Below are 24417 nucleotides of genomic sequence, written 5' to 3'. Positions count from 1 at the left end.
GAAGTAGTACTTAGAAATTCTTTGCTACTACGTCATGTCAACAAAGCTCTTTTGGCACTTGAGTGACATTGACAGGGGTTGTGGTACCACCTCTATACAAACCACAGAGTACTTTGTAAATATATACCAAGCATTATACCAATGCAAAGACAAAGAGTATATTATAATCGTAATCACTACGTTTTATACCACCAATGTACTCTATGATACCAAGTGAGGCCCATAGAGTATGGTGAGGCCTATCGTTGAATTCGAGGACCCAACTCCTCTGCCCTGATGCTGTAAGGAATTGCATTCTTAAATCGTGGTTATGCCACGGGATTTTTAAAGAATCATGCGTTTCAATGTTTTTACAAAATTTGGTACTGAGATAACTAGTGGGTATCTTGCATCTCGGGGACGGGCTATTTTTTGTCTGGAAAATCAAAGTTCTCACGAAAGAATATACTGTGGTTTCAAAATAAAACACTAAATTGTAAAAATAATGTAAACTTTAATATAAGTACCTATTCAAGTACCTAGATACCATGAAGCAGATGCATTTTGAATGCAAAACCTTTGCCAATTTTGAATTGGAATTACTTCGTACCTATATCGTATATCGGTTGTAAAACTTTTGCTTATTGCTATTTACTCGCAGGGGTTAACATTTCGTTAAGTACACATATTATAAAATTTCATTATGAATATTCAATACAAAAATGTAAGTAGGAAAAGTTTTGTAAGTACACTTTGAGATTCAATATGTCATCACTTAAAAATAATTAAAATCTATAAAAAGTATAAACAATAAAAGTATAAACAGGTATGGGCGAGCTGCCAGCAAAGCCAAAACACACACCAGTCAAGTGCGAGGGTTCCGTACTATCGTTACTACAAAAAATAAAAATAAAGTTCTACTTACGGCTTTCGGATTTCCCCTTTACTTGTGCTATAAGACATTGCTAAGTGCCAAACATGATTACAGGTCAACGCGAAGTACATAGTTTTTGATTCCCTTGACGGGCCTCGACAGATACGATAGACAAACAGACAGACAACGAAGTGACCCTAAAGAGTTCCTTTTTTCTTTGGAGATACGGAACCCTATAAACGCTACAAACAAGGAGTTTCGATCATTCACAAATCCATACTAATATTATAAATACGAAAGTGTGTCTGTCTGTCTGTCTGTCTGCTAGCTTTTCACGGCCCAACCGTTCAACCGATTTTGATGAAATTTGGTACAGAGTTAGCTTATATCCCGGGGAAGGACATAGGCTATTTTTTATCCCGGAAAACTGATGAATTCCCACGGGATTTTTAAAAAAACCTAAATCCACGCATACGAAGTCGCGGGAATCAGCTAGTGCAATATAAAAAGCCTCCTCCGTTCGAGACTGCGTTCCGCAAGATGGCGCAATTGTTCGCGAGTACACAAAACACTACGCTGTGTGCTCCCAGTGACGCTGATAGCATTCGACCGTCGAAACATTATGTAAAAGCAAAATAGACCTTAACTACCTTGTTTCAAAGCATAAGTTCGTCTATACATTTACAGCCAAACGCTCTAAGCGTCAACATGAAATTAAAATCAGTGGTACTGAATTTTTGACTTTAACTCGAGGGACTTTAGATCCATTTCACTACGACATTATGATGTTTCGATCTCGAATTCTATCATCGCTCGTCGGGTCGGATGTAAACTCTTATAGCTATATCGACAAGTTCTGCAAAACACGACCAGTCTAAATTAATGACAGATAATAATTCTATCTACAAAGCTAGTGTTATCTTTTTTTTGTAAAAAAACTGAAAAAGACAGCACTAGTTTTACACCTGTCAAACTAGGCCAAGAATTTGTGCCAAGAGGATGTTCTATTTCACGAAGACCGTTTGTCCATGTTGTGTGACACGCGTCAGCCGCGCTGCACGGAGACGTCTCACATGCCCGACTCTACGATGCCCTCGTCGTCTGCAACAGAAGCACACGTCAGCCGCGCTGCACGGAGGCGCCTCACATGCCCGACTCCACGATGCCCTCGTCGTCTGCAACAGAAGCACGCATCAGTCGCACTAGGAGTGGCTCTAGCCTCTGGGTGACGACTAACTACAATTATTACCATTCACTGTGTTTCATTTCAACAAAGCGGTTGCATATTATTTGAACGATGGTAAAACATTACTGTATACAAATGGCATGTTACTTATGTGGACGCTAACATATTACTGGGAGGCCATGATCACCACAAACCGACAAGAGCACACTTCTGTAGAGAGGCGTTAGTAATGAGTGGGAGTGGGAGTGGGAGTGGGAGTGGGGGAGAGAGAGAGAGAGAGAGAGAGGCATGCGACTTGCTCGGTGACGCGCCGCCCGGCGCCGCCGCGCCCGTAGCGCGCACCTGTCCACGCAACACACGCGTTAGCGCGCTCCACGAACCTCGGAGAACTGTCTCTTTTTTGCCTCTTTAGCACTATAATGTGGTTAATTCCGTTGTACACAATCTCTAAACTAACCTAAAATGGCACGTCTAAATCTATTGATATCCCTTTCATAATGTTGCTTGCGCAAAAGGATAGCACTAGATTTAGACCTGTTAAATTTAGTTTAGTTTAGAGATTGTGTACAAGAGAATCGGCCCCATTGTTGTACCAACTGGTCATTTAGCAGTACCTCATACCTCATACCTCACACCTCACACCTCACACCTCACACCTCACACTTCACACCTCACACCTCACACCTCACACCTCACACCTCACACCTCACACCTCACACCTCACACCTCACACCTCACACCTCACACCTCACACCTCACACCTCAGACCTCACACCTCACACCTCACACCTCACACCTCACACCTCACACCTCACACCTCACACCTCACACTTCACACCTCACACCTCACACCTCACACCTCACACCGCCATACGACGGGGTAATTGTTTCGCACTCACACAATCTCTCGATAGCCGGTTTTTCTTGCCACTTTAGTTTAGAGATTGTACAACCACGGAATGACTCACCTTCGAAGGCGGCGTTGTGGTGGTGGTTGGCGGGCGGCGGCGGCTGCAGGTCGGCGCCCTCCAGCGCGGCCAGCACGCACTGGTGGATGCAGATGTACTGCTGCTCCGTCTGCACCATCCACACGCGCTCGCGCCGCATGGCGTGCACCATGCCGAAGATGTCGAGCGCGTCGGCGTGCGCCGCCAGCTGCTGCAGCGCGCGGTCCAGCGTGATGAAGGTGCCGGAGCGGCCCACGCCCGCGCTGCAGTGCACCACGACGGGGCGCGCGTCGGGCGCCGGCGGGCAGCGCTCGCGGAAGGCGCGCACGAAGCGCGCCAGCGCCGTGGGCGGCGACGGCACGCCGAAGTCGGGCCACGTGGTGAAGTGCAGGTGCGTGACGACGCGCTGCTCGGCGCCGCGGCTGGCGGCCAGCTCGGTGACGGTCCAGTCGGGGTAGCGGCTCTCGTTGAGCGCCGTGACGGCGATGTCGCCGTACAGCACGGGCCGCGTGTCGTAGGGCCAGTAGCGGTCGCACTTCTCGCGGCCCTTCTCCACGCAGCGCGTCAGCATCACCACGGCGCGGCTGCCCGACTCCCACACCATGCGCCAGAAGTCGTCGCGCGTGCAGTGCAGCGGGCCCTGCGTCACGATGAACTCGCGCGGGCTGGAGTGGCCCGGCACGTAGTTGGCGTTGATGTAGTCGCTGCCCTCCTCGTCGTCCACGGGCTGCAGCTTGTAGCGCGAGTGGTCGTACGGCAGGATGTTGGTGAAGCGGTTCTTGGGCCGGTTGACGGGCAGGTCGGCGGCGGCGCACGGCTGCTCGCGCCCCACGTGCTTCAGCTCGTCGAACTCCTCGCTGAAGCGGAAGTCGGAGTCGGCGGCCATGCGGCGGTAGTGCTCGGCGAAGTCGGCCACGCGCACCGGGCGGCTGGCGGCGGGCGCGGCGGGCGCGGGCGCGGCGCGGCGCCGGCGCAGCAGCAGCGCGCCCGCCGCCAGCGCCAGCAGCAGCGCGCCGGCCGCGGCGCCGCCCGCCAGCCAGCCCGTGTGGTCGGCGTCGGTGTACACCACGGCGTACGCGGTGTCGGTGAACTTGTCGCGCGCGGTGAAGGCGCGCAGCTTCACGTAGTAGCGCGTGCCCGGCTTCAGCGGCCCGTTGCAGTAGCGCGCGCCGCCCTCGCAGCGCTCCGAGCCCAGCGTGAACTCCTCCACGGAGCCGCCGCGGAACGGGTAGTAGGGCTCCGACACCTGGTAGGGCGGCCACACCGCCAGGCGCTGCACGTCGCGCCAGGCGGGCAGCTGCGCGGGCGCGTCGCGCGGCTCCTCGGCCACCACGAGCGCGTAGGCCGTCACGTTGCCGTTGGCGGGCGAGAAGTCGTCTGCGCGGAAGCGCACCGTGACCGTGCTGGTGGTGCGGCGCACGGCGGCGGGCAGCGCGCGCGGGCGCGGCGGCGCGGCGATGGCCGTGCGCGCGCGCCACGCCGCCGCCGCGCCCGCGCCCGCGCGCGACTCCGCCGCCAGCCGGAACTCGTACTCCGCGCCCGCCGTCAGCCCTGCACACACACACACACACGTCAGCTCGAGTGCAACGCGCGAGGACCAGGTAGGTAGCAGGCAGGTACTCACCGGTGATGGTGCCCTCGCGCGCCGCGGCCGGGAACTCGAGGCGGCGCGCGGCGGCGGGCTCGTCGGGCGGGAAGTACTCCAGCACGAAGCGCTGCAGCACGCCGTGCGCGTCGCGCGGCGGCAGCTCCCACGTGAACGTGATCTCCGCGGGCTTGGTGTCGGCGGGCTGGAAGCGGGAGGGCGCGGCGGGCGGCGCCTCCAGCGTGCGCACGGAGGCCGAGCGCGCCGCCGAGCGCGTGAGGATGGTGGCGGGCGTGCCCGAGCGCACCTCCACGCTGAACGTGTACTCGGTGTAGGGGCGCAGGCCGTCCACCGTGAGCGCCAGGTCGCGCGTGGTGCGCGCCTCCAGCGCGTCGGGCGCCGCCAGCCACTGCAGCTCGAAGTCCGTGAAGTCGCCGGGCGGGCGCGGCCACGCCAGCGCCACGGCGCGCGCGCCCGCCGCCGTGGCGCGCAGGGCGGCCACGGGGCGCGGGAACAGGCGCGCCTGGCGCTGCACGGGGTGCGACGTCACGTTGCGCGACACCGTCCACATGGTGAGGTTGTACAGCCGCCCCGGCACCAGCCCCGGGAACTCCACCTGCGCACGAGCACCACGTACACAAACACGACCTGCGCGGCACGTCGGCGGCCGCGTCGCCCCGCCGACGTGCGCGTGTACAGCACCTGCGCGGCACGTCACCTCACCTGCTGGTCGGCGGCGTCGGCGGCGCGCGTCTGCCAGCGCGCGGGCTCGTCGCCGCCGCCGGCGTGCGCGTGTACAGCACCTGCGCGGCACGTCACCTCACCTGCTGGTCGGCGGCGTCGGCGGCGCGCGTCTGCCAGCGCGCGGGCTCGTCGCCGCCGCCGGCGTGCGCGTGTACAGCACCTGCGCGGCACGTCACCTCACCTGCTGGTCGGCGGCGTCGGCGGCGCGCGTCTGCCAGCGCGCGGGCTCGTCGCCGCCCTCCAGCCGGAAGCGGTACGCGTCGAAGAGCGTCGCCGCCGCCGGCGTGCGCGTGTACAGCACCTGCGCGGCACGTCACAATTGTAATATTGCAACGTTTCGGCGGAACGCTGGCTGTATACGAACAAACCTGAGAGTCGTTAAGGTTCATGTTACTTGAACGTGACGGTAATGCTGAAGTGTAAAGTGAATTTAATACATAGTGTTTTTCCCGTTGAGAAGCAGGTTATTAGCTTCGAACCACTGTTCCACCTTGGTGAGAGAATTGTTTACTTCATCAAAAGTTGTTAAGTATCGATTGATTTTAAATAAAAGTGATGTATCATCAGCAAACAAGACTATCCCGTAACTGTCCTGAGGTAAGGAAGGTCATTGATGTAAATGAAGAACAGAAAAGGTCCTAAGATGGAACCTTGTGGCACCCCCATTTTTACAACGGATCGCTTTCCATTCACGTCTACCCTTTGTATTCTATCATTTAGGTTCATTACTCATCAATTCCAATGCTGCACCCCTAATTCCATAATGGTGCAATTTCGTGCCCAATGTTTCATGAGCAACGCAGTCGAAAGCCTTGGACAGATCACAGCTAAACGCCAAGCGCATCACGTGATTCCTCCCAGGCTTCATATATATTTAGAGTTAACTCAACACCAGCATCGGTTGTTGAGCGACCCCGTGTAAAACCAAACTGTTTGCACGTCTGTCTGTCTGTCTGTCCAGTCGAGGGACGAGACACGTCGTGTTGTGCAGCAGGTACTGGCAGCGTATGAATGTACGGAGGGATAGGGCGCTCGCAATACCTACTTAAACAATTATCTATTTATGACATCTGCGAGGTCGGCCACCACTCCCCAGAAAACACAATTTTTTCCTTTCTTCTACGTGTCTGACCTCTCCTCAGCTCCCCAGGAAGTCGCCGTCAGCTTTCTCAGTAAGCTGTTGCGTGTGCAGACCTTTTGCTGGGTGTTCATGTAGTGCTGTTTCATTGTCAGGCTTCGGTCGAGGGTTACGCCCAAGTATTTGGGGAAACACGGGGATTATGCGACAATTTTGTGTTTTGCCATATGTGATGTTAAGTTCCCTATTTGCGTCTTCATTACGTAGGTGGTATACGCAGACTTGGGTTTGGTTTCAGTCCACTTGCCGCATAGTAGTCACCGAGCTGGTTCAGGGATGTGGTTATTGCTTGCTCTGCACTCGTGCAGCTGTCCGCTTGAGCTGCTAGTGCTAGGTCGTCTGCGTAAATGAAGCTTTTAGTGTCCTTTGCCCTAGGCTGGTCGTTTGTGTAGATATTGAATAGGCTTTTTGATCGGGTTACTGGTAAACACTAAATCTAGCATCTTGTGGCAATGTGCATTTAATTATTTGATGAGCGCCACTTAATTGTGTTCGAGCGGTTTGTTAGAGTCGAACTGTTGGTATTGTCGGTGGATATATTTTAAATAGTGAAACGTGACCTCCGTATCACAATCATGACTGTGAAGTTGCGCAGTGTGCTCGAACGCAACGCAGATTCCACCAATCAGATTATCGAAAATGGACGTGACACTATAATCTGATTGGTGGAACACACACTGTGTGACGTGTGATAGTGTCGTGACGTCGAACAAAGAAGATGCGGAGGCGTAAATACATATCGATGCTACAAGGCCCAGGGCGGACGCGGCGGACTCACCCGGATGGCCGGCAGCGCGTCGTCGTGCTCGTCAGACTCGTTGACGATGGTCATCTCCGACTGGATCAGCGGCCCTGCGGAGAGGCACGTCATTAGATAGGTGGTAGCAGTGCGGCCCTCGCCCGCCGCCGCGTCGTAGCACAGCAAGGAACCACGCGGGGAACTACAACCGGCTACGGGCATTCGCGCACCATTGGCATAAGAGGAGGAGGAGCAGCAGCGGAGATCACAGCTGTGTTAGTGACGTCTAGCCCCCAAGGGGGGAGAGTGAGCATAAGGGACAAGGAAGAGACAAAAATAATTTGTAGGGAGTCAAGAAGGCGCCCCGGGAAAATGCCAAGAGCAAGTACCGAACGGGCGCCCTCCCGCGATTCGGCCGGAGGGTTGTCTCCTTGGCCCGGCTGCAGCGCGCCCAGCAGCACGCGGCCCTCGCCCGCCGCCGCGTCGTAGCACAGCAAGTAGGGGGCGGGTACGTACGCGTCCTCGTGTGCATGGTGAACAGCTCGCTGGACAGGTTGTAGGAGTGCGCGGCGATGGACAGCGCGTAGCCGCGGCCCGGCTGCAGCGCGCCCAGCAGCACGCGGCCCTCGCCCGCCGCCGCGTCGTAGCACAGCAAGTAGGGGGCGGGTACGTACGCGTCCTCGTGTGCATGGTGAACAGCTCGCTGGACAGGTTGTAGGAGTGCGCGGCGATGGACAGCGCGTAGCCGCGGCCCGGCTGCAGCGCGCCCAGCAGCACGCGGCCCTCGCCCGCCGCCGCGTCGTAGCACAGCAAGTAGGGGGCGGGTACGTACGCGTCCTCGTGTGCATGGTGAACAGCTCGCTGGACAGGTTGTAGGAGTGCGCGGCGATGGACAGCGCGTAGCCGCGGCCCGGCTGCAGCGCGCCCAGCAGCACGCGGCCCTCGCCCGCCGCCGCGTCGTAGCACAGCAAGTAGGGGGCGGGTACGTACGCGTCCTCGTGTGCATGGTGAACAGCTCGCTGGACAGGTTGTAGGAGTGCGCGGCGATGGACAGCGCGTAGCCGCGGCCCGGCTGCAGCGCGCCCAGCAGCACGCGGCCCTCGCCCGCCGCCGCGTCGTAGCACAGCAAGTAGGGGGCGGGTACGTACGCGTCCTCGTGTGCATGGTGAACAGCTCGCTGGACAGGTTGTAGGAGTGCGCGGCGATGGACAGCGCGTAGCCGCGGCCCGGCTGCAGCGCGCCCAGCAGCACGCGGCCCTCGCCCGCCGCCGCGTCGTAGCACAGCAAGTAGGGGGCGGGTACGTACGCGTCCTCGTGTGCATGGTGAACAGCTCGCTGGACAGGTTGTAGGAGTGCGCGGCGATGGACAGCGCGTAGCCGCGGCCCGGCTGCAGCGCGCCCAGCAGCACGCGGCCCTCGCCCGCCGCCGCGTCGTAGCACAGCAAGTAGGGGGCGGGTACGTACGCGTCCTCGTGTGCATGGTGAACAGCTCGCTGGACAGGTTGTAGGAGTGCGCGGCGATGGACAGCGCGTAGCCGCGGCCCGGCTGCAGCGCGCCCAGCAGCACGCGGCCCTCGCCCGCCGCCGCGTCGTAGCACAGCAAGTAGGGGGCGGGTACGTACGCGTCCTCGTGTGCATGGTGAACAGCTCGCTGGACAGGTTGTAGGAGTGCGCGGCGATGGACAGCGCGTAGCCGCGGCCCGGCTGCAGCGCGCCCAGCAGCACGCGGCCCTCGCCCGCCGCCGCGTCGTAGCACAGCAAGTAGGGGGCGGGTACGTACGCGTCCTCGTGTGCATGGTGAACAGCTCGCTGGACAGGTTGTAGGAGTGCGCGGCGATGGACAGCGCGTAGCCGCGGCCCGGCTGCAGCGCGCCCAGCAGCACGCGGCCCTCGCCCGCCGCCGCGTCGTAGCACAGCAAGTAGGGGGCGGGTACGTACGCGTCCTCGTGTGCATGGTGAACAGCTCGCTGGACAGGTTGTAGGAGTGCGCGGCGATGGACAGCGCGTAGCCGCGGCCCGGCTGCAGCGCGCCCAGCAGCACGCGGCCCTCGCCCGCCGCCGCGTCGTAGCACAGCAAGTAGGGGGCGGGTACGTACGCGTCCTCGTGTGCATGGTGAACAGCTCGCTGGACAGGTTGTAGGAGTGCGCGGCGATGGACAGCGCGTAGCCGCGGCCCGGCTGCAGCGCGCCCAGCAGCACGCGGCCCTCGCCCGCCGCCGCGTCGTAGCACAGCAAGTAGGGGGCGGGTACGTACGCGTCCTCGTGTGCATGGTGAACAGCTCGCTGGACAGGTTGTAGGAGTGCGCGGCGATGGACAGCGCGTAGCCGCGGCCCGGCTGCAGCGCGCCCAGCAGCACGCGGCCCTCGCCCGCCGCCGCGTCGTAGCACAGCAAGTAGGGGGCGGGTACGTACGCGTCCTCGTGTGCATGGTGAACAGCTCGCTGGACAGGTTGTAGGAGTGCGCGGCGATGGACAGCGCGTAGCCGCGGCCCGGCTGCAGCGCGCCCAGCAGCACGCGGCCCTCGCCCGCCGCCGCGTCGTAGCACAGCAAGTAGGGGGCGGGTACGTACGCGTCCTCGTGTGCATGGTGAACAGCTCGCTGGACAGGTTGTAGGAGTGCGCGGCGATGGACAGCGCGTAGCCGCGGCCCGGCTGCAGCGCGCCCAGCAGCACGCGGCCCTCGCCCGCCGCCGCGTCGTAGCACAGCAAGTAGGGGGCGGGTACGTACGCGTCCTCGTGTGCATGGTGAACAGCTCGCTGGACAGGTTGTAGGAGTGCGCGGCGATGGACAGCGCGTAGCCGCGGCCCGGCTGCAGCGCGCCCAGCAGCACGCGGCCCTCGCCCGCCGCCGCGTCGTAGCACAGCAAGTAGGGGGCGGGTACGTACGCGTCCTCGTGTGCATGGTGAACAGCTCGCTGGACAGGTTGTAGGAGTGCGCGGCGATGGACAGCGCGTAGCCGCGGCCCGGCTGCAGCGCGCCCAGCAGCACGCGGCCCTCGCCCGCCGCCGCGTCGTAGCACAGCAAGTAGGGGGCGGGTACGTACGCGTCCTCGTGTGCATGGTGAACAGCTCGCTGGACAGGTTGTAGGAGTGCGCGGCGATGGACAGCGCGTAGCCGCGGCCCGGCTGCAGCGCGCCCAGCAGCACGCGGCCCTCGCCCGCCGCCGCGTCGTAGCACAGCAAGTAGGGGGCGGGTACGTACGCGTCCTCGTGTGCATGGTGAACAGCTCGCTGGACAGGTTGTAGGAGTGCGCGGCGATGGACAGCGCGTAGCCGCGGCCCGGCTGCAGCGCGCCCAGCAGCACGCGGCCCTCGCCCGCCGCCGCGTCGTAGCACAGCAAGTAGGGGGCGGGTACGTACGCGTCCTCGTGTGCATGGTGAACAGCTCGCTGGACAGGTTGTAGGAGTGCGCGGCGATGGACAGCGCGTAGCCGCGGCCCGGCTGCAGCGCGCCCAGCAGCACGCGGCCCTCGCCCGCCGCCGCGTCGTAGCACAGCAAGTAGGGGGCGGGTACGTACGCGTCCTCGTGTGCATGGTGAACAGCTCGCTGGACAGGTTGTAGGAGTGCGCGGCGATGGACAGCGCGTAGCCGCGGCCCGGCTGCAGCGCGCCCAGCAGCACGCGGCCCTCGCCCGCCGCCGCGTCGTAGCACAGCAAGTAGGGGGCGGGTACGTACGCGTCCTCGTGTGCATGGTGAACAGCTCGCTGGACAGGTTGTAGGAGTGCGCGGCGATGGACAGCGCGTAGCCGCGGCCCGGCTGCAGCGCGCCCAGCAGCACGCGGCCCTCGCCCGCCGCCGCGTCGTAGCACAGCAAGTAGGGGGCGGGTACGTACGCGTCCTCGTGTGCATGGTGAACAGCTCGCTGGACAGGTTGTAGGAGTGCGCGGCGATGGACAGCGCGTAGCCGCGGCCCGGCTGCAGCGCGCCCAGCAGCACGCGGCCCTCGCCCGCCGCCGCGTCGTAGCACAGCAAGTAGGGGGCGGGTACGTACGCGTCCTCGTGTGCATGGTGAACAGCTCGCTGGACAGGTTGTAGGAGTGCGCGGCGATGGACAGCGCGTAGCCGCGGCCCGGCTGCAGCGCGCCCAGCAGCACGCGGCCCTCGCCCGCCGCCGCGTCGTAGCACAGCAAGTAGGGGGCGGGTACGTACGCGTCCTCGTGTGCATGGTGAACAGCTCGCTGGACAGGTTGTAGGAGTGCGCGGCGATGGACAGCGCGTAGCCGCGGCCCGGCTGCAGCGCGCCCAGCAGCACGCGGCCCTCGCCCGCCGCCGCGTCGTAGCACAGCAAGTAGGGGGCGGGTACGTACGCGTCCTCGTGTGCATGGTGAACAGCTCGCTGGACAGGTTGTAGGAGTGCGCGGCGATGGACAGCGCGTAGCCGCGGCCCGGCTGCAGCGCGCCCAGCAGCACGCGGCCCTCGCCCGCCGCCACGTCGCGCTGCTGCGCCGCGTCCTCCGCCGCCGCGTCGCCCTCGCCCTCCGCCGCCCACCAGCGCACGCGGTACCACTCCACGCGGCCGGCGGGGCGCGGCCACTCCAGCGTCACGTTGCGCGTGTCGGCCAGCTGCGCCACGTTGGACACGGGGTTGGGCCCTGCGACAACCACCACACCGCCGCACAATCACACCGACCTCATGCCATGTGACTGATTAACGAATATGTCACATATTTCACCTTGAATTTCATTTTAACGTAATTTAAGTAATAATATAGACATATCATATTCTCTTTTGAATAAATCTGTGGACCATAATATATAATCGATATTTTAAAATATGGACACAATCCTGATGCAGAGTTCTGCAGTCTGCACAGTCTGCAGTCTGCACAGTCTGCAGTCTGCACAGTCTGCAGTCTGCACAGTCTGCAGTCTGCACAGTCTGCAGTCTGCACAGCGCACTCCTCAACCGTGGGACTTCATGAAAATGAATAGATGGTGAGTCGACGTTACTGACATTGTTACCATTGCCCGAGTCCCAACAAACAAATTTCTGTTCATCTGTTATTCTCTCTTTGTATAAGCATTAAAAAATCAATACACTTAAAAAGCGAAATCGTTTGGAATATAATTTCCTTTTAATAGAAGAAAATAAATTGGATAAAATGAGAAATAAGGACAATCACTCACGGACGGTGTGGTGCGCGCCGAGCGGCTGGCCGCTGTCCACGCTCTCGCCGGCCGCGTCCTCGCTCAGCGAGTCCAGCTGGATGCTGTAGCGCTCGCCGTGCGTCATGTCGGTGATCTCGGCGTGGTCGGCGGCCGGCGGCAGCGGCGCCAGGCGGCGCGCGGGCGCGTCGGCCGGCCCGTAGCGCACGGCGTAGGCGCCCACCAGCCCGTCGCGCGGCCCGCGCCAGCGCAGCAGCACGGAGTTGGACGTGGCGCGCTCCACGCCCAGCCACTCGGGCGGCAGCGGCCGCACGGGCTTGAGCACGGTGTGCGGCTCGCTGCGCAGGCCGTGGCTCACGGCGGCCAGCTGGATCTCGTACACGGCGCCGGGCACCAGCTCCTCCAGCGTGGCGTTGGTGGCGCGGGTGTCCAGCAGGCGCGCGGGCTCGGCGCCGCGGCGGCGGTAGCGCAGCTCGTAGCGCTCCTGGCGCGAGTTGACGTCGGAGCTCCAGGCCAGCTGCAGCGCGCGCTGCTGCGGCGCGGCGGCGCGCAGCGCGGGCGCCAGCGGCCGCGTGGCCACGGCCGTCACGGACTCGTTGGAGGGCACGCCGCGCGACACTGCCGCCACGCTCACGGTGTAGTTGCGGCCCGGCAGCAGCGCCTGCAGCGTGGCGTTGCTGCGCGGCGTGCTGAGCGCGTTGCTGTCGTCGCGCGACGGCCCCGTCTCGTGGTAGGACACCTGCCGGACGACTCTCACACGTTAACACGTTGTTGTCGGTGCGGCCGTTGGTCGTGACGAGCTAAACACTTGAACAGCTAATCAAGAGAGAGAGAGAAATAAAAAAAATATTCCGACGAATTGAGAACCTCCTCCTTTTTTGAAGTCGGTTGATAAAAATACTAAAAATTAAAAATAAATAATATCATCATTTATAAATACCTCGTTTATCTAATATCTACCTGTAATGTAATATCTACCTGTAATGTAATATCTACCTGTAATGTAATATCTACCTGTAATGTAATATCTACCTGTAATGTAATATCTACCTGTAATGTAATATCTACCTGTAATGTAATATCTACCTGTAATGTAATATCTACCTGTAATGTAATATCTACCTGTAATGTAATATCTACCTGTAATGTAATATCTACCTGTAATGTAATATTAATAATGGAAATCACTCACGATAGTTTAAACGCTGAATACCACGTTTTTAAAATGGGCTAAAAATTATAAAATAACTAGCTTATGCTCGCGACTTTGTCCGTGTGGACTACACAAATTTTGAACCCTTATTTCACCCCCTAGGGGTTGTATTTTCAAAAGTCCTTTCTTAGCGAATGCCTACGCCGTAATAGCTATTGGCTATCCAAATTTCAGCCCGATCCGTCCAGTAGTTTGAGCTATGCGGTGACAGATCAGTCAGTCAGTTAGTCACCTTACCCTTTTATATACTTAAGATACTTGTAAGATTTAAAACAAAAAACATGGGACGCCCGCTGTGTGGGGAAACGACAAACGCCTCACGGAAAGAAATCATTTTTTAGGGTTCCGTACCTCAAAACGAAAAACTGAACCCTTATAAGATCACTTTGTTGTCTGTCTGTCTGTCTGTCAAGAAACCTACAGGGTACTTCCCGTTGACCTAGAATCATGTTTGGCAGGTAGGTACATCTTATAGCTGACATTTGGGGAAAAATCTAAAAACCGTGAATTTAGGGTTAGATCACACACAAAAAATTAAATTGTGGTCATGAACTAATAATTCGTACTTTCAACTTTCAAAGTGAGTGACTATATCAAGTGGGGTATCATATGAAAGGTCTTCACCTGTACATTCTAAAACAGATATTTATTTATTTTTATGCATCATAGTTTTTGAATTATCGTGCAAAATGTCGACAAAATACGACTGTAGTACGGAACCCTCATTGCGCGAGCCTGACTCGCCAATAAAAAAAACCGGCCACTTGAGTTATACAGTAAAACTAGCCGATGGCCGCGACTTCGTACGTCGATGTTCTGTGCAACATTCGGTTTTGTACTGCGCGTTGATTATATACATATATAGTCGTGACCTTGTACTCGTCCTGCGTGCTGCCCTCGGCCGGCGTCCACCGCAGCAGCACGCCGCCGCCCTCCGCGGCCTCCGCGCGCCGCGCGCTCAGCTCGCGCACCGGCAGCGGCTCTGCAACACGAGGCGCCTTGTCACTGTGTGCACTACACTCACTGTGTGGCACTCACTGGCGAGGCGGTACTCACTGAGCGTCACGTCGGCGGCGGCCGGCCACGACGTCACCTTGCCGGACATGGTCTTGACGGTGACGGCGTAGTGCGCGCCGGGCTCCAGCCCCTCGAACGAGCAGTGCGGCGGCTCGTCGCGCGCGCGCAGCTGCGGCGGCAGACGCCGCGCGCCCGCGCCGCCCGCGCCCCCCGCCGACACGGATATCTGGTACTTCTCAAACTCGCTGCAACGGAAAGCACGTGTCAGATGGCGCGTCCGCCGTGTCGCTACGTAGGTACCCGCAGCTCCACGTCCGCTCGGTACGGTACTGCGCCGTGTGTCGCGTGTATGTACGTACGTACGTAGACACACTCACCTCTGGTCGGCGGGCGGCAGCCAGGCGACGCGGAAGGCGGTCTCGGAGCGCAGCGCGGGGTCGACGGACACGTTGCGCGGGCGCAGCGGCACGGTGCGGTACTGCGCCGTGTGTCGCGTGTATGTACGTACGTACGTAGACACACTCACCTCTGGTCGGCGGGCGGCAGCCAGGCGACGCGGAAGGCGGTCTCGGAGCGCAGCGCGGGGTCGACGGACACGTTGCGCGGGCGCAGCGGCACGGTGCGGTACTGCGCCGTGTGTCGCGTGTATGTACGTACGTACGTAGACACACTCACCTCTGGTCGGCGGGCGGCAGCCAGGCGACGCGGAAGGCGGTCTCGGAGCGCAGCGCGGGGTCGACGGACACGTTGCGCGGGCGCAGCGGCACGGTGCGGTACTGCGCCGTGTGTCGCGTGTATGTACGTACGTACGTAGACACACTCACCTCTGGTCGGCGGGCGGCAGCCAGGCGACGCGGAAGGCGGTCTCGGAGCGCAGCGCGGGGTCGACGGACACGTTGCGCGGGCGCAGCGGCACGGTGCGGTACTGCGCCGTGTGTCGCGTGTATGTACGTACGTACGTAGACACACTCACCTCTGGTCGGCGGGCGGCAGCCAGGCGACGCGGAAGGCGGTCTCGGAGCGCAGCGCGGGGTCGACGGACACGTTGCGCGGGCGCAGCGGCACGGTGCGGTACTGCGCCGTGTGTCGCGTGTATGTACGTACGTACGTAGACACACTCACCTCTGGTCGGCGGGCGGCAGCCAGGCGACGCGGAAGGCGGTCTCGGAGCGCAGCGCGGGGTCGACGGACACGTTGCGCGGGCGCAGCGGCACGGTGCGGTACTGCGCCGTGTGTCGCGTGTATGTACGTACGTACGTAGACACACTCACCTCTGGTCGGCGGGCGGCAGCCAGGCGACGCGGAAGGCGGTCTCGGAGCGCAGCGCGGGGTCGACGGACACGTTGCGCGGGCGCAGCGGCACGGTGCGGTACTGCGCCGTGTGTCGCGTGTATGTACGTACGTACGTAGACACACTCACCTCTGGTCGGCGGGCGGCAGCCAGGCGACGCGGAAGGCGGTCTCGGAGCGCAGCGCGGGGTCGACGGACACGTTGCGCGGGCGCAGCGGCACGGTGCGGTACTGCGCCGTGTGTCGCGTGTATGTACGTACGTACGTAGACACACTCACCTCTGGTCGGCGGGCGGCAGCCAGGCGACGCGGAAGGCGGTCTCGGAGCGCAGCGCGGGGTCGACGGACACGTTGCGCGGGCGCAGCGGCACGGTGCGGTACTGCGCCGTGGTGGGCGCCGACAGCTGCGCGTCGGACACGGTCTGCACGCTGATGTTGTAGGCGCGGCCCGGCACCAGGCCCTTGAAGGCGGCCTGCGCGGGGCCGGGCGGCTCGCCCTCCTTCTCCACGTACAGCTCGGAGTCGCGCGCGTCTTGCGGCTCGATGGACACCTTGTAGTGCGTGTAGGCGCCGGGCGGGTAGGGCGGCTGCCACAGCACCAGCAGCGTGGTCTCGTTGCGGAACCACACGATGAACTTGCCGGGCGTGTTGGGCTCTGCGCAACACACAAGTTCCTCTACAGTCTACACGTAACAGTTCCGACTGCTATCGGACGGTTGTACGTGAACCTCAGCTAACTCGATGGAGCTAAACGTATTAGTTCGAGAATAATAGACATCAATCTCTAAATAAATAGTGTAATCAGATTTTTGGCACATGTTTTTATGGTCTTAGCTCAAAACTCTCCATCCCTAGGGTACCGGCTTGCCCCTTGTCCTGAGGTCTAAGTGACTTCTAACATCCCGGGGAACACTCGTCACAGAAATCATTATATGTATAGTGTATACAGCAACCTTGCCCTTCGCTTGTCCGAGTCAGGTGGTGCTCTCGGCCGCGGCCCCAGGATCTAGGCTCCTTTGGGGACAAGCAGAGCCCAAACAGAGATACTTCTAGGACCCAAACAGATACTTGTACCAAAAACCATTTATTTGTAGGTTTCACTCAAATTGAACTAAAATAGTGTTAGGCTAGATTGCGTACAACCGAATTATTGAACAGTTCGAGAACACGGAGCGCTACACGTCGGAACATAGAGGAGAGCCAGCGGCGCCGCAGAGGACGGAGCCCAGGACTACAGGCACGCCACACGCCACACGCCACACGCCACACGCCACACGCCACACGCCACATGCCACACGGCTACAAGCGGTCGTGCCAAACTAAATAATATACGCCCACGAGTTTTATATTAGCTTTTATTTGTTCCTAAACGCTAACAAAAGGTTCAATTTTGAATGGAATAACTTCGCTTGTGGCTGTACGTATAATTTTTAAATCAAGGGACATTTTTGGCCGTTCTAGACACAAATAATAATATAGTGTGTAGCCCTGGGCTCGTGCGTCACAAGCTGGGAGAGCGGAGCCGTGCTTACGTACATACGACATATGTAACCGAAACAAATATCATTCATCTAGTGGCATGCAGCTACATCAAAATGAATCATAATGCTATATTAATGAATAATTATGCTGACGTCAGAATGACGTCATTTCGATGTTAATGAGACATGGTTCCAGCTCAATAGCAATTTGCGGGACTTATACGATGAATTTACCCGCACCGTATTAGTGGGGGGGCTGTGCGGGTGTGCGGAGCTTATCCTTGCCGAGTGCCCTCTCGACCCGTCGCGTACTAAAAAGGTATACTAAGGTATTATTATTACCTATTTATTATTTTATTAGGCAAATAAAAAATTCACATACTTACTTCATGTGAAATAAAATTCATCGTATAAGTCGCGCAAATTGCTATTGCGCTGGAACCATGTCTCATTAACATCGAAATGACGTCATTATGACGTCAGCCGAAATAAAAATATACCATCAGCTCGAAACTTCAGTCTACGTAACGTCACTAAAATGGCGGTCACGCGCATTAGCAATTTGCGGGACTTATAGTTTAGCCAGTAAATCTATCCCATTGTTTTAATTTAATGTTTGCTTTTGTTATTTTATTAAATTTTGCTCGTGTAAGGTCAAATGTTAGCATTTCAAAGATTTGTGATTGTGTTTTTATTTTTTTTCTATTTGCAATTCAAAGTTTATTTTTGAAATTTTTTATTGCCCGTGGTACTACTATCAACTGCAGTACTACTGGTACTACTGGTACTACTGGTACTACTGGTACTACTGGTACTACTGGTACTACTGGTACCACGGGCAATAAACGCAATTATTATGCTTGGATAAGATCGCTTGCTCGTAAGTAATAAACATTTACTTCGCTCGCCGTTGTACGGCAGATACAAACATGCAATAAATATAAATATTATAACGATCAAACGAATGCAATCCTACAAGCGAGCGAATTGGCCACGCACAGCAATCTCTTATAAACGTTCATGGTTAGAAAAGCGTGAAAATACATGAAACTAATGAAGTATAATATGTTATCGGTACCGTCGCGCGTCGGTCGCGCCGTCGTGCGACTGTCGCGTCGCGCCCGCGCCGCCGCGACTCGCGCGCTGTCGGGGAGACGCGCGTTAGTTAGTAGTGGATGTGGACATTAGTGGTGTTAGTACGAAGCAGTCAGACCATCCCCCGCTGCCGTCTGCCACTCCACGAAGGCAGAATGCAGATCGCACATTGCAGAACACCCATGCCAACATGCTTTTTACAAAAAAGGAGTGTAATGTTTCAGGATTCTATAATATGTGTGTGTTTGTTTGTTTCACCATAACTTCTACATGCCAGTTACGGATACAGCTATCCTTAGCTATATTCTATATAAAACCCAGGCATCGCCGGGGGAGCTAACATGTCTTCCAGCAGCTCAGCTCCGTGTGGAAATATGCCATCTCATCACGTTCCGGCACATAGAGTCATCAAGGTCTGCAGCCAGTACCGTACGTGATTTCTGGTGCTAACTGAGTATAAGAGGGGACACTGATATAAAATCATATAGCATAGTATTAAGGCATCATTAATCTAGCATAAGTAGTATGTGTAATTTAGATAAGATATAGTCAAGTAAAGGCCTTCGTGTCCTAATGTCGACACGAATGTCCTAATAAAATCATTTTCACAACCAAAAAGGACTTCTACCTTCAACCCCCGCTCCAGGTAGCCGCCCTTACGTAACTTGCCTGAACAGGTTTGAATGTATGGGGTGTCGTTAGAATCAGTTCATCATCCCGAGTGACACTGAGTGCATTAGCATTTTTTATTTTATTTAACTTGTCTAGTTGGATAGGACTGGATCCGAGAAGGAAATTGGGATGACGTCATCGCCCCACGTTTTCAGTATCTCCTGAAAAATGCGTAGTTCGCGCGGCGGCGAGCTGAAATGTGACAAACACACATACCTTTCCTCCCTTCGCCATCGACGTTAGAATCCCTATCGATGCCGGACAGACAGGACTACCGTGTACAAATATAGTACATATCTCGAGTCGAGACCGGACAGACAGGACTACCGTGTACAAATATAGTACATATCTCGAGTCGAGACCGGACAGACAGGACTACCGTGTACAAATATAGTACATATCTCGAGTCGAGACCGGACAGACAGGACTACCGTGTACAAATATAGTACATATCTCGAGTCGAGACCGGACAGACAGGACTACCGTGTACAAATATAGTACATATGTCGAGTCGAGACCGGACCGGACCGGACCGGACTATTATAAGGTAAAACTATCACCGTACCTATACTGTATAGGTATAGGTACGGTACCTATACAGCTCAAAATGCTGGCTCTACAAACTTGGACTTTTTATTTATTTATTTTTATTTGTACCAAAAACATCCATACTTCCATACTAATATTACAAATGCGAAAGTGTGTCTGTCTGTCTATCTGCTAGCTTTTACAGCCCAACGGTTTAACAGATTTTGATGAAATTTGGTACAGAGGTAGTTTACATCCCGGGGAAGGACATAGGCTACTTTTTATCCCGGAAACTCAAAGAGTTCCCACGGGATTTTCACGCGGACGAAGTCGCGGGCATCATCTAGTTTACAATAAAGAGAAGAAGAGACTAAAAGTGGACAGGGAAGCAACAATTATTACCTCTATAGCCCGGGGATACAGGGGTCCAGGGACAGGGACCGATGAGGACCCACAAGATACAAACAGAAACTGTAGCGGACGAAGTCACGTGCCGCCGTGACGCCGTGACGCAATGCCGTTCACTGCCGTTGAGCCGTTATATGGGAGGTGGAGGGTTGTCCCTAGTACGTACAAGGAGGTAGCAGACTTGTCTCCGTCCTCGAACACCGACAAAACGTTATACACATAGGTATGAATGACAGAGACAACGCTCTACAAAGCCCAAATGTCATTCTAAACGCCGATGCACATTACTTTCGGCCGTGTACTGTACCTACGGCATCGAGATCTCAATATTGTCCTAATGTCACTGTGATTCATTGTTATTGCCGCTTTAACAATCGATCGTTAACCGACTGTGTATCTAATGAGCTCTTCAATGTTGCAGTGCCTTCCTACGTAGCGATAGAGATATTGTTGTTCAGTTGTCCAACAACAGTAGGTTAGGAATGTTTGTGGACAGCAAATACGTACCTATCAGCTCAATCACTTCACTAATCAATTTCTACCAATAACAAAATTACTGACGTGTTTCCTCACTAAGCCGAATTATATTCGTGTAGCAACGGAGTAGTTAGCTCAAGACTCAACGATGTAACAGATCGCTGCTTCAGAGCTCAACATCGAGTGATAGCCACCGAGCTCACTTGACATTTCATTTTAATTTTAATATCACTTGGTGAAGCAAAGTCAAAGAGTTAGCGGCACTCACTTGTGGTGAAGTTGAAGGAGGCGTAGGCGGCGCTCTCCTTGTCGTGCAGCAGCGTGAAGGCGTGCAGCTGGTAGGTGGCGCCGGGCGACAGCTCGCGCAGCACGTGCGACCAGTTGCCGGCGCCCTCCAGCGTCACGTTGCGCGCGCCGCCGTCCACGCGCTCCGTCAGCGGGACCACCTGCGCGCCACACACACCGTCAGGTACAACACACGCACGAGTCTCCGCATGTAGCACGCCATGCACGCACCTTGAAGCGGAAGCCGGTGTAGTCGCCGTGCGCGGGCGGCGCCCACGAGATGGTGGCCTGCTTGTTGCGGCCCAGCGTCACCGTGAGGTTGGTGGGCGGCTCCGGCGCTGCACATGAGCATCTCAGTGACAAAGGTGAAAGGGTTATGATCAAATACTCATTTACTTCGATTACAGTTACCACACTATTTAAGAATAATAAATCAATCAATTGTTTGATTTTTTCCTCTTATAATATTTGATGCATACCTCATTATAGTTCGATTTAATCTTTTTTGGGGGAAAACTGAACTGTGAAAGTACTGAACTTATCTAAGTACAGTATGAAAAAATAGTGGAATATAGTATATTATACCTATATCTTGTTCTAATAATGTGCATATTTCATAAACCATTCATGGTCGAATGTATAATGTTCCAAAACTACAATAATTCCGTTATTCTCTTATACTAGTTATACTCTTAGTACTAGTTATACTCTTAGTACTAGTTATACTCTTAGTACTAGTTATACTCTTAGTACTAGTTATACTCTTAGTACTAGTTATACTCTTAGTACTAGTTATACTCTTAGTACTAGTTATACTCTTAGTACTAGTTATACTCTTAGTACTAGTTATACTCTTAGTACTAGTTATACTCTTAGTACTAGTTATACTATTAGTACTAGTTAATACTCTTATATTAGTTTCTTGTTGAATAAACTAGTTATTATTGATGAATGAGTGAGCGTGGTGGCGCTACTGGCACCTGTGATGATGGTCTGGTTCCAGGTGAGCAGGTCCGCGAAGGTGGCGTTGGAGTAGTACAGCATGAAGTGGTACTTGGTGCCGGGCAGGCCCTGGAAGTTGATGGTAGAGGCGCGCGCGGGCACCGTGAAGTTGGGCGCCGGCGAGCCCTGCGGCGGGCGGTAGTCCAGACGGTAGTGCGCGCCCTCCGCGTCGCCCGCGCCGCCCCAGCCCGGGATCTCGATGACGAGGTCCGCGCCGCGCCCCGCGCCGCACAGCGCCTGTCAACCCACCTGAGTCAGTCCATAGGCTAGTTGACACTTTTTTTAAGTAGGTCTTAAACGGTTAATATTTGTCCTATTATATCAAAAAAATTAACACTATATTTTTTTGCGCCCTAAAAACCGTAAAACTTTAATTTAAAAATATACTTTTCTTAGACAGGTGAAAACACTGTCGGCCATGTTTGGCCGATAGATTATCTGTGCTCTGACGTCATGCATTTGTAAACAACAGCATAACCTCCCTAAGTTTAATAAACATGACTTCTATACTAGTTTACATGAAAAATATAGTATTTATCGTTATTGTATCATCCGAGAATGTAAAAACGCATCGATAAAGACCATAGGAAAGTTGTGGATTAGAGTGCCCAGTGAAATAAATATACGTAACACGCGAAGACTTGCTTAAAGGGATCCTATATGACTAACGACTGAAACCCAAATTTATTTTTGCAAAGATCACTTTGTTGTAAGTCTTACTTAATACCTAACTTATTCAATTTATAAAGAGAAAACGATTTAAAGAGAATTTTTTTTACGTTTACTATGAGTTTTTAGAAATATATAAAAACTAGCTTATGCTCGTGACTTCGCCCGCGTGGACTTCATACATTTCAAACCCCCATTTAACCCACTCAGGGGTGGAATTTCAAAAAATCCTTTCCTAGTGGATACCTTCTCTTTACCTACAAAGAACACACCCACCAAATTTCATGTAGGATCTAGGACCAGCTGTTTAGATGTTTAGGCTGTGCGTTGATATATAAGTTAGTCAGGACTTTAAATTTTATATATATGGATACTACGTTAGTCCACACATGACATTCACATAGGGATGACATTTCTTTGTTTACACATTTAATGACGTCACATCATGGCTGACAGCGTTTTCTGCTTTTCAAATAAAAATAAAAACTGTATTTTTTTAAATTGGATTTATATATCCATCCTGCGTTTTTAATAATTGTTATTGATATATTTCGTTGTCTTAAGCAAAATACTATAATAAATAATCATTTATTGGACGAAATTAGATATGAGTCAAGTAGCCTATTGCCCACAATAATGGACATTTTACACTATGTAGAATCAAGAATGTAGCAAGTGATTGTCAGTTAGAATCCTGAGTGTAGGGCGGGATTCAAAGGCACAGGAAACAAAAGACTGCTATCATGTGATACACACAACTTTTCACCTCAATAGTGAACAATTACAAGATGTAAGAATAGTTATTTTGATGCAACTTTCCAGAAGAAAGTTAGATTCAGTGTTAGACACTAATTGGTTTAATTCTAATGGTGTTTAATCATCACAATACATTTTGTTACTTTTAAACTTGTACTACAATTATCTTCAAAGTAAGCACCTACATAAGATAACAGACAATTTTTTTACTTATTTTTGTCTGCATTCGAAATTGTGTCAACTGTCCAGCAATTTGTATTATTTGTTGTCTTGGGAATTATGGCTGTGATATTTTGTTGCAAGTTATATCGCATAGCTCTAAGTGGAGCGCTGACTCTACAATATTGTATTATTTGTTGTCTTGGGAATTGTGGCTGTTGATATTTTTTTGAAGACGGAAAAGAGCCAATGGGCATTTTGTTTTTTGATTAAAGAACCAATTTTCAAGCTAGTGGAAGAAAAAGAATAGTTGAATAGAACAATTTGTTGTAGATGGGGCATGGAATTTCCTGTTAATTATATATTGGGTATTATTATAGTTTCTCTAGTAGTTAGTAGAGGATTTAAAAAAAAACCCAAATTCAATTTATTTGCTAGATACTAAATAGAATGTCTGTTTGTAAAATTGTTGTGCACGTAAGATGTAAGCACTTGATTATGGTTTTAAAATAACTAAAGGTTTAGTTATAAATACATGTCTAGGTAGTTTGTAATTCTAATAGTGTACGTACAGACCAGTGACAGTAAATTTTCAATATATCTGATAGACTTGTGGCGTTTTGTTTGTTTTCAGCGCGGAATATGCAATCTCATAGTGTAGCCCCTGCCCCCTAGGCCACGAACGAGAAAACGCCGTGGTTCAGGTTTTATGCCAATTATGTAGACAAACAAAGAAGAGTTGCTCACAATGAAGACGGCGAGCGCGAGCGCCAGGGCCGGGGCGGCCGTGGCGCGCGCGTGTCCAGCCTTCGCTTGCACAATCGACCTCATCCACATCATCGAAGGCGACTCCCCGATTTCACATGACACTTTCTCTTCCAAACTAACATCTGTTTCAGCCTGTGGGAGCATGGTTGATTCAATGTGTTGCGTAGGATCGTCATATCAACGCGTTATACCACATTAGAAGTTAGAACTAATTAACACTATAAAATACAATTAACATTTACCAAAAGTAACAAAATACAAACAAATTACTGTAGGTATAGCAAAAGTTGACAAGATT

General features: G+C 54.3%; 1 protein-coding gene across 1 annotated transcript; it reads right to left on the bottom strand.

Annotated features, from left to right (window-relative positions):
• Nucleotides 1–473: 473 nt before the first annotated feature.
• Ptp10D (Protein tyrosine phosphatase 10D) lies at nucleotides 474–24417 on the bottom strand. Its single transcript, XM_034969275.2, has 14 exons — nucleotides 24099–24417; nucleotides 21746–22004; nucleotides 20997–21103; nucleotides 20749–20926; nucleotides 16099–16474; nucleotides 14569–14774; nucleotides 14385–14494; nucleotides 12321–13038; nucleotides 11501–11785; nucleotides 7232–7305; nucleotides 5497–5616; nucleotides 4611–5187; nucleotides 3008–4537; nucleotides 474–2028 (listed from the first exon to the last, which is right to left on the bottom strand). Exons 1-14 carry the CDS (start codon nucleotides 24261–24263, stop codon nucleotides 1997–1999), a joined length of 4737 nt encoding a protein of 1578 aa, XP_034825166.1. The 5' UTR covers nucleotides 24264–24417; the 3' UTR covers nucleotides 474–1996.

This window comes from Maniola hyperantus, chromosome 6 (genome assembly GCF_902806685.2).
Source record: "Maniola hyperantus chromosome 6, iAphHyp1.2, whole genome shotgun sequence".
Taxonomy (NCBI): Eukaryota; Metazoa; Arthropoda; class Insecta; order Lepidoptera; family Nymphalidae; genus Maniola; species Maniola hyperantus.
The sequence above is the reverse complement of the archived record's forward strand: the minus strand, read 5'-3'. Positions and strand labels throughout refer to the sequence as shown.